The 10,820-nt window shown below is 44.6% G+C and overlaps 1 protein-coding gene across 1 annotated transcript in view; it reads right to left on the reverse strand.

The window, feature by feature from the left end:
• Nucleotides 1–1,195: 1,195 nt before the first annotated feature.
• Nucleotides 1,196–10,820, reverse strand: part of LOC310792241 (uncharacterized protein) — a gene marked incomplete at both ends in the record, with an annotated part of 13,317 nt that continues 3,692 nt past the window's right edge. Inside the window, 4 exons of the mRNA XM_083653968.1 lie at nt 1,196–1,312; nt 3,269–4,288; nt 8,797–8,957; nt 10,368–10,460. Coding sequence (XP_083510094.1) covers nt 1,196–1,312; nt 3,269–4,288; nt 8,797–8,957; nt 10,368–10,460 — 1,391 coding nt within the window. The remainder of the gene's footprint in view (nt 1,313–3,268; nt 4,289–8,796; nt 8,958–10,367; nt 10,461–10,820) is intronic.

The raw sequence follows: 10,820 nt of genomic DNA on the forward strand, positions 1-10,820 counted from the left end.
ACAACTACCGGTATTACTTTATCAACACCTTGTTAAAGGAACGCGCTGACATTTTTGGGAGATTCAACCTATTTGCCATATTCCTGATAGATCCCCTCCTCTTCTCTGTGTGTGCAGTAGAAAAGTAGCCCATCCTGCTACAGTAGTAGTTAGCTTAGCACAATGACTGGTAGTCCACGGGACTGCGGCTACCCTACCCGCGTGAAGTCACCAAATGCACATTCCAACAGCACCAAAAATGCTCTTATGTATACATGTCGTGACTCGTGCATTCATCGCATTATGAAATAATAATGTAAAAAATAGCATTGTCATTTTCAAAGCGAATACAGCCGGAAGCGCCGACTAGGTCAGGTCTTCAGCTGGTGATGAGCACTTTCCTCAAGTTCATCCATTGTCCAGCTGGAAACATCGACACTCATTGACAATGGAAATTGACTTATGCTGTCGTTTCAGTGTGAGGACACACGTTGTTCTGGCTGACACCAGTTTGGGTCTAAACCAGGGGTGCCCAACCTTTTTTGACCCAAGATCTACTTTTCAAGTAGCCAGCCTCCCGAGATCTACCAGTCCAGTTTCAACATCGCAAACGCACACACATCGTTTCCAGCCTGCAGTAACTAACCTCACAACACTTTCTCGTTGTCCCACAACCACTTGACATAATAGGACTGTGAATCTTCACTGGCTTCACGATTCGATTTGTTTACGATTCAGAGGGCTACGATTTGATTCAATTACGATTATCGATGCATCTCGATGCATCTCAAATCGATACATCACTTTTTTTCCCCAATACATGATGTATTTTTTCTCACTTTCTTTTTTCTCACTGTGTGGCTTTTAAAATAAAAGTGCATTTGGAATTGCATTGTATTATGATCCATAATTAAAATAAACAACTGCATGTACTTCCATTATATTTTATTTGATTATATATATATATATATATATATATATATATATATATATATATATATATATATATATATTTTATAATCGATTTTTTACGCGATCGACCTGGGGTCAGTCCGCGGCCGACCAGTAGACCGCGATCGACTGGTTGGGCACCCCTGGTCTAAACTATAAGCATGAAATGTGATCCTTATACGATTAACACAGGAGATACCGCATATGATTACAGAATGAGATTGCGACATTTGGTGCTTCTTGGGTGTTGGTACTAGTTTCTTCTTCAGTGGGGGTACTGGAGGTCAGACAGTCCGATACACCTCTTCACTCCTCCTCTGGACAGCTGGAGGTACTGGAGGTCAGACAGTCCGATACTCCTCTTCACTCCTCCTCTGGACAGCTGTATCACAAAACAGAATGTGAGGTCATGTTATCCAGGCTAGATCTACATCTCTGGTGGGGGAGGACATGTTTATTGTTTACTATTCTCTGTTTATATTTAATGACAGATTAATGCTGGCAATCTGTCAGTGACACTAATAGTAGCATCGTTCATGTAATTAAATCAACAGCATGTTAGGCACATGTACATGTACACGCGCGCGCACGCGCACACACACACACACACACACACACACACACACACACACACACACACAGTCTCACACACACACACACGCACACACACACCAGTTAGTTGTATAATAAAATTAAATCAGTGTCAATGTAAAATGGCACAGGCTGATGTTCGGCATGAGTGTCTGGGGACATCTGAGCTGATTCACATCATACTGGATTAGCGTCACACAAAGTGTGGTGACGATGGTTAGTTTGACACAGAGGAGACAGATTAGCTGTTAGCTTCAGTTAGTAACAAAGCTTTATTAGAACGCATGGTTTTCCACACACTCTCTGACACACAGTACAAGCATAATAGAAACATGAAGCCAGTTAAAATAAATTTAAAACAAGTGTGAAAAACATCTTAACTGAAAAACAAAACAAAACAGGTATCTATTCTATCACACCACAGTGACCACACCACATAGGTTTATAATTACAAAAGTAGAAAAAAACACGTGCTTTGATCATTCAATCATTAAAGTTCAAATTCAACATTAGTTCAAATTCAACATTATGTGTGCCTTGGAATTTGTTGCTTTTCCACCCATAGGAAATACTATGCAGTGTATCCAACACTGTTTTTACAACAGTAATAGATGGTTTTCATTCCAAGGTTTCTAAAGCACTGATTAAAAAAAACGTACACAGTATCAAACTTATCCCACAGATTTAACTGAAATGAAGTGTTTCTAGGCCCGTCACTGCTGAATGAATACAGGGGAAAGCCTGCTATTCTGCCATAAGATCTGCTGATGATTATGAAACCGAATGGAGCAGCAGTTCAACATGTACTACCTACATTAAACCACCAGAGGGAGCCACAGGAGAGCAGCTCAGATCAAGCTCACCTTTTGCTGCATGTTTTCTACATATTCCTAACCTGAGGCATCCGAATGGTTTGTTTTCACATCGTGATCTCATGATCTCGCACGGATCCAGCTGCCTTGCAAGGTTAACATATTCCCAGATCCTCCTCATTGCCATCGCACATCAGAGTTGACTTCTTCCCTATTGTATCTGCCTAATAGTTCATAAAGTTAAATGTAACAATGTAGAATTTGAATCTGTCAGTTAGATAGGCTGGTTAGTCAGTGAGTGTTAAAATAAAACCATAGTAAAAAAAGATAGATAAATAGATAAATGTAATTTAATTCAGTTAGTGAGTTAGTAGACTGCTCAGTGAGTTGATGTTGTCAGGTAATTCAGTTAGTGAGTTAGCAGACCGCTCAGTGAGTTGATGTTGGACAGACAGACAGAGTGAGTTAGCCGACTGCTCAGTGAGTTGATGTTGGACAGACATAGTGAGTTAGCAGACTGCTCAGTGAGTTGATGTTGGACAGAGTGAGTTAGCCGACTGCTCAGTGAGGTGATGTTGGACAGACAGAGTGAGTTAGCAGACTGCTCAGTGAGTTGGTGTTGGACAGACAGAGTGAGTTAGCAGACTGCTCAGTGAGTTGATGTTGGACAGACAGTGAGTTAGCAGACTGCTCAGTGAGTTGATGTTGGACAGACAGAGTGAGTTATAGCAGACTGCTCAGTGAGTTGATGTTGGATAGACAGAGTGAGTTAGCAGACTGTTCAGTGAGTTGATGTTGGACAGACATAGTGTTTTAGCAGACTGCTCAGTGAGTTGATGTTGGACAGACAGTCAGCAGACAGCACAGCAGGCTTTATGTTTTCTCTGAATCTTTTGGCTACCTGGTCCCATCCGTCTGTCTCCAGCTGTCTCTACCTGTCCTGCGTTCCCATTGGCTGGATGGCCTGCTGGGTAACCATGGAGACCAAACTGGGCGTGGCTTTTCCCCTCCTCCACCTTGTCACCGTCACAGTCGTCATCGTGGTCATCGATAATGACCAGCTCTGCCTTGATGGAGCCCTCGTACTCCTGGCCCCGCCCAATTTCATCCTGAGTGGTCTGGAAGCCCAGGAAGACGGCTGTGATTGGCTCGGTGGCTTCTATGGCACTTAGGATAGTATAAGGGGCGTCGGCCTCATAGCGGGGGGAGGGCGCTCTGTCCGACTGCGCTGGGCCGTGGTACAGAGCAGCGGCTTGGTTGTCGCCACTGTGGCCGTTCTCTGATTGGCTGTATGAGTGGGAAGGCACTGGGCTGTAGAGATAAAGCTCCTCCTCTTCCACACTGATGTAATCACTGAGAGGAATATGATTGGTTGGAGTGTAGCAGAGCTGCGGTTGATAAGGTGAAACTAGTTCCTGGTCATGCGATCTGGGAGGAGGGCAGCTATTAACCCGACTGCTGCTTCTGAGGATGCCTTTGGCATGGTGGTTACCATGCCGATAACCCTGGCTGCTATGATAACCTCTCTCCTGGTACAAACTGTAGTGATGGTCATCCCCGTTGCCATGGTGATGCCCTTCCTCTTGGTGGTTTCTAGGGTAATGACCCTCCCTCTGGTTGCCGTGGTAATGGCTATTATAATGACTTGTCCCGTTGCCACGGTGATGACCCTCCCCCTGTATTTTCATCTGGTGGTTACTATAGCAACAGTTTTCCTCCCCAAGGTTGTTTCTGATGTGGGGGTTGCCATGGTGATGATGTCCTTCTCCCTGGTTTCTATGGCGATTCCTTTCCCCTTGATCTCTCTCATCCTGGTGGTTGCCATAGCGATGTCCGTCCTTTCTGCTGTGGCTGTGGTGGTTTGGGTTGCTGTGGCGATGCTGTGTGGCGTCTCTCAGCAGCCGCTCCACCTCATTGGCTGACAGCTCAGACACACAGCCTCTGTCATGTGACCCCTAGGAGTAGAAAACAAGGACAGACAAGACTGTTACTTATGATGGTGATCCTATAATAAGAATGAGCAGTGTCCGTGTGTGTGTGTGTGTGTGTGTGTGTGTGCGTGCGTGCGTGCGTGCGTGTGTGTGAGCAGAGTTTCGGCCGGCCACAGCTATGCCGTTTTACGTGCGATCAGGCTGAAACCTTCAGGCGGTGTAAAGAGCACCCGTGTGGGTGACCTGACGGAGCTACGTAATCAGTGATGATGTCATCAGTGATGTCATCCTTCCTGGCTGAGGCTATAAGTTCAGTGATGATGTCATCAGTGATAATGTGGCGAGGCTGTGAGCTTAGGAATCGAGTGGCACTCACTGGCGCTGAGTCTCTCCATAGGAAGTACTCTCAAGATGTCTCTGTACCACTGCGTCACAGATGGGGTTTTTTCATGGATCCAATTTAATAGTATACATCTTCTTGCCAGGAAGAGAAGTTTGTTTAATAGCTTAGATCTTTGTGGATCTATAGCACCCCTGATTTAGGAGGGAGCCCCAACAAAAACTGCTCTGGATCTAAACAAATAACACATTCTAAAATTGAACTCAGCTCCTTTGTTATGCACATCCAGAATCTGGCTATTTTCGGACATTCAAAGACAATGTATATAACTTCCAACTGCCACTTTACATTTGGTACAAAGGGGGGAATTTTATTCAGGAATTGAGGCGTTCTATGTTGTCTGTGTAATATTCAATATTGCATCTCCTTGAATCTATTACAGAAAAACATACAATGACTCTAATGGCTCTAATAGCTTCTTCCCAGCTCTCTTTGTCATATTCAATTTGAAGATCCTTTTCCCATCTTGCTGTCACTTTATCTATATTCGGAACATTGTCGTGTAGAAAGTCATCATAAAAATACGAGATCAAGCCTTTGTTCAATGCACAGTGGATGATAGCTTCTTCCATATGCCCAAGAAGGCTCTTATCCTGGGGTATCCAATGACTTTTTAAGGATTTTCCAAAATCAAGGATCCAACATGGCACAGTTTGAGACCCGTTGCACTTTCTCGAGGCAGCTGGGATGTAGAGATGCTCCGATCGATCGGCACTTGATCGGAATCGGCCGATTTGGCCTTTTTCGGCTTTGATCGGAGTTATCAAAAGTGCCGATCAAACAAGGCCGATCAGAATGACACAAAATCTGCAAGAACTACTACCAGAGACGTTTCAATATAGAGATAGTGCACTCCCAGGCTGCCAAGTAGTATTCTTCCGGTCTCCTAAAGGGCAGCTTGTGATTGGCTGTCTCTCCGTGTCATGAAGCTTCATTGGCTCCCAAGTTTCCTTAGGGGGCGTGGTGGTAGTGGCGAAAAAGTGTTTGGAAGTTGCACTCTCTCTATAGCGAAAGCAGCTTGGGCGAGAACAAACAGCAGAGCAGCTAACATGGCGTCGCCTGTCTGGCAATTTTACAACTTGTTGCCGTTTGCATTGTGTGCTCAAAGGAGATACCGCATGGGCGAATGTGACAATCCGCCAGGAGAATGGATATCACTTTGTAGTTAGTCAAACTCAGGCATGCGCTGCGCTGCGCACGGAGGGAAGAGGCGCAACAGAGTGAAGCCTGCCCTGTACCCCGCGGCCTCTCACCAGGCAAGACCGCGGCTTCACCAAACACCCTGCGGCCTAGCGGAGCGCTGCAGCTCAACTAACTACAGGAGCTTGCTGAGCAGCGGACTTTTTTCACTCTGAAAACAATTGAAACCACCGCCACGACTTTATTTCACCAGAGGCGAAGTCAGCAACACAAAGACTGATGGAAATAACAGTCAGCAACGACAGCAAGAAACGAAAAGAAATAAATGCAAAGCTAATGGAATTCATATGTCTTGATCAGCAGCCGCTGTCTGTTGTGGAAGACCTCGGGTTCAAACGCCTCATATCCTGCTTGGATCCACGTTACACGCTGCCAGGACGTAAATATTTAACTGACGTTTGCCTGCCGGAATTATACCAAATTGTTTACAAGCACATCGAGAGCCTTATGAAAGACAACACCACGTCAATCAGCTTCACGACTGACATTTGGAGTTCGAGTGTCTGTCCTATGTCCATGCTGAGCCTAACTGCGCAGTTTATTGATGAAAAGTTCGACCTGAACAAAGTTGTACTTCACTCACAAGAGTTTTCTGGGTCACACACCGCGGAGGCTATCGCTGCAGCTTTCACAGACATGTTCCAAGCTGTGTTGGTGCACATGTTGTGTACATAGTATTATATTTTTTGTTTTATAAGACTATTTATTTTTCCACAGGAAAGTTACAGTATACAGTCTACTCTGTAATAAATAATAATAAAACGGTTGCCAACTCATGATACTTTCTCATCTCCTAATTTTAATACTTAATATACAATGTCGATGTTGTTAAGAATAATTAAATATATGAATAATGCGACACAATAAATAGAAGGCTTGAATTGATGGATTTGACGCGGTGATCGGTGATCGGCCATATCGGGATCGGCAGATACTGCTTCCAGTGATCGGTGATCGGTGATCGGCCTCAAAAAAGCTGATCGGAGCATCTCTACTGGGATGCACAGACGACCATTTCAGTCACTGCCGGATTTACAAGCTCTGTCATTGGCTCCGACCATGTCAATCAGAGTGGCTTCCGCTCCCTCCTCCCTGTGTGTCGCTGTAAATGTCCCCCCCAGGCGCCGAAATGAAAACAACAACGCTAACTAGCTAGCAAGCTAACGGCAGAAACCTACACGCTAGCTCGTTGCTACACGCTGAAAATGGCAAGTTTTGACGAAGATTTGGATTGTGCAATAAAGAAGGCCTGCTTGGCACTGCCGCTAAAAGCACCGCCCAAGATGAGTGTGATTGGTTAAACCAAACAGAACTTTTTTCCCCTTCGCAATTCCAGAATGGGGACCAGCGCTGCCAGACTCCTCTCCCGGAAGGGAGGGGAGGCTGGCAAGCGAGACTACCTATTTACTAAAGTTAAAGAGCCACTTTGTTGATTTTCGGCGCCGCCGAAAAAGAATTTGAGGGTTTTTTCCCCCCTTTTTTAGCCATATTTAGAGTAATATATCATTTTAAATCAACATTAGGATTATACTGTTGTGATGTCATTATTCAGTATATTCTCTTTCATGTCACCACCTGCTCAGCTCTCCTGTCAATATAATTGTAACTAACAAACACAAACTGTTTTAGCCAAATTCATATCAAAATGACACCTACAAACACAGGTACACAACCCAAGCCGTACACAACACACAAAGTCATCATCGATAATAAAAAAAAACATACAGAGGGACATTTATTTATTCCTGATAGGAACGATTGAAAAATAAAATAAAATATATTATGTTGTTTTTAACTTTACACCACCTCTTTTTGTTACTTATTGGGTCATGAAACTGAAACCATGCATATAGCCACCTGCATACCTGACTTCGGGAGCTTGGCAATTGGCATCATGCATGATTAGCCAGTAGCATCCCAACGTGTCACACAGGTAACATTACTTAAGAGACAGACTAGACACTTACTTTCTTGGTTGTTGCTAAAAAATCTGTCAGTGTCACTCACTGTCTGTCCTTCACTCGCTCACTGTCTCGCAGCTCGCTCACCTTCAATTATCTCGCCAGGCAGACAGAGAGTCATCACTCACCACCATGCTGCTGCTCTCTCAGAATCAAGTTACCGCGGACGCGGCGTCAGATGACTTGCTGCCTGACCTGCCTTTCGTTTCAAAATAAAAGAGATCGCGTGTTTTTCATGCTTTTCCATGCAGATTGTTTTATTTTTTTCTCTGAAATATTAGGGGAGGTCCGGACCTCCCCGTTCTCATAGCTAGCTACGGCCATGTTTGCTTATAGTGACCAGGAGTCCGCTTACAGCGGTCATTTTGGGTCTTCTCATATGAGAGCAATGGAAAAACTGTTTAAAACCGCAGCAATTTTCTTGCAAGCACATTGACACTTTACGTGGCTGGTATCACCATGCATGTTGAAAAGTTGATATATGTATGTTTTTGTTTTTGTCTTTGTTTGAGCCTGTTGTTCTGTTCTGTTCTGTTCTGTTTTGAAAATTGTAAAATAAAAATAAAATAGAAAAAAGTGCAGCAATTCTATGTTTTTAACTTACCAATTGCCAAAAATGAGCGAACGAGATGCAACAGCAACACTCGGTGCATGTCTGTCTGTGGAGAGATCACTGCATCTCTGCCTGTCGATGCGAGACCGCTGTGTTTGAAACAGCTGGAGGCCTAATGGAGGCTAACGTATTGTATATTTGAAAGTTAATAAAATTCAGTAAATAGGGAAGCTGTCCATTGTATTACTTTATATGTACTGTATTCATGTAATAAATATACAAATGTCGATTAGATGGTGATCTGCATGAGAATTTTAAAAAAGAAGAGAAAAATCGGTCATCAACTTCTCGTGATCAATTTGACCCGTCCCAAAGTGATCCCTATAAGAGGAGCGCACTGTAATAGTAGCATTGATACCTGTTGCGCCTCCAGAGCGTAAACACACTTCCTGCCGTCGTCGTAGACTTTGACGCCGGTGCGCTGGGTGAAGTCGTCAGCGGAGACGGCAGCAGTAGAAAGCACTCTGCTCTGCCCAGTCAGCAGGTTTTTAGCCACGTTGATCTCCATGGCAAACAGAGCTGAGGCAGAGAGGGAGCACACACACAGAGCCTATGTCAGTGTCGGGCTGGGTTTGTCTTTATAGAGAGCCAAAGTGAACGTCACTTCCTGCTTCGGCACTGTACCAGAGATTTTCATTGGCCATTTATTTTCCCATAGACGTTTCGCAAAATGCGTGCGAACATATAGTTTTACTTGGTCAAACCGAACGGTTCAGCTATATTTAGAATCGGGAGAGACCATAGAGAACATTTCACTCGGACCAAAATGTAAAAAAACGACGATGTTATGTGGTCTCTCCTGTTTCTAAATATATCTGAACCGTTTGGTTTGAACAAGTAAAACTATTTTTATAAGCCTTTTACGAAATGTCTATGGGAAAATAAATGGCGGATGAAAATCTTTGGTACAGTGCTGAAGCAGGAAGTGACGTTCACTTTGGCTCTTTATACACGATGACATCAATAAAGGAAGTAAGCAGAGGAAAATACAGATCACTAGAGAAAATAGAAGCGCAGGGATGACATATTTTTGAAGGCTTACTCAGAAATCGCCGCCATGCTGGTTCGTAGGGGGGAAGGCAATGGGACTTTAGTATGGGGATTTCGGTTACAGGCTATGAAATAAGGTCTGTGGTTAACAAAAGTTGATGAAACAGCAAAGTTTGTGTTCAGCAAGATAATCTTCACGAACGAGGAGCACTTCTGTTACTTTTGAAGCGTTTTCTGAAAATCGTGTTAAAAAACGTGTGCGTGTGTGTGTGTGTGTGTCTTACCGTGTCTCGGTGGGTCTAGCTCAGTGTGTGTGTGTGTGTGTCTGTGTTTGTATGCGTGTGTGTATATGTGTCTCACCGTGTCTCTGTGGGTCTGGCTCAGTGTGTGTGTATGTGTGTGTGCGTGCGTGTGTATGTGTGTGTGTGTGTGTGTGTGTGCATGTGCGTGCGTGCGTGTATGTGTGTATGTATGCGTGCATGTGTGTGCGTGTGTATGTGTGCGCGTCTATGCGTGTATGTGTGTGTCTCTCACCGTGTCTTGGTGGGTCTAGCTCAGTGTGTGCGTGTGTGTGTGTGTGTGTGTTTGTGTGTTTGCATGCGTGTGTGTATATGTGTCTCACCGTGTCTCTGTGGGTCTGGCTCAGTGTGTGTATGTGCGTGTGCGTGCGTGTGTGTGTGTGTGTGTGTGTGTATGTGTGTGTGCGTGCGTGTGTATGTGTGTGTGTGTGTGTGTGTGTTTGTGTGTTTGTATGCGCGTGTGTGTCTCTCACCGTGTCTCTGTGGGTCTGGCTCAGTGTGTGTATGTGCGTGTGCGTGCATGTGCGTGTGTGTGTGTGCGTGTGTGTGTGCGCGTGCGTGCGTGTATGTGTGTACTGTATGTATGCGTGCGTGTGTATGCGTGCGTGTCTATGCGTGTATGTGTGTGTGTGTCTCTCACCGTGTCTCTGTGGGTCTGGCTCAGTGTGTGTGTTGGCTAGTGGAGAGAGGGACTCTGGGAGGTCAGGGATCACCGTGGCAACCTGCATGGGCTCTATAAACAAACAGAAAACACACAGTTAGCTGCCTGGTGACTGTTCAGGAGGGGTTCAAACATCTGACAAGGGTTCTGCAGGTTCCTCAATTCAAAAAGAACAATCCATACTTTTTCCAGACCTGGATTTGTTTTGGTCTCATCTTCAATATGATTTCGGCAGATATCTTGGCCTGTCTAGATGAAGATTGTTCTTCACAGCCACAAGTATCAGAATATGATTGGCAGGGTTCCTACACGCTTCCATTTTAAAACTCCATATTGTTCCAGGCCGACCATATTATGTTCTTGACTGCATGTGATTTTGGTGCAGGGTATTTCATATAATGCATGCTGACAGCGGCTGGGTAATAAGAGCAT

The sequence above is a fragment of the Poromitra crassiceps genome, assembly GCF_964638095.1.
Source record: "Poromitra crassiceps genome assembly, chromosome: 17".
In the NCBI taxonomy this organism is placed as follows: Eukaryota; Metazoa; Chordata; class Actinopteri; order Beryciformes; family Melamphaidae; genus Poromitra; species Poromitra crassiceps.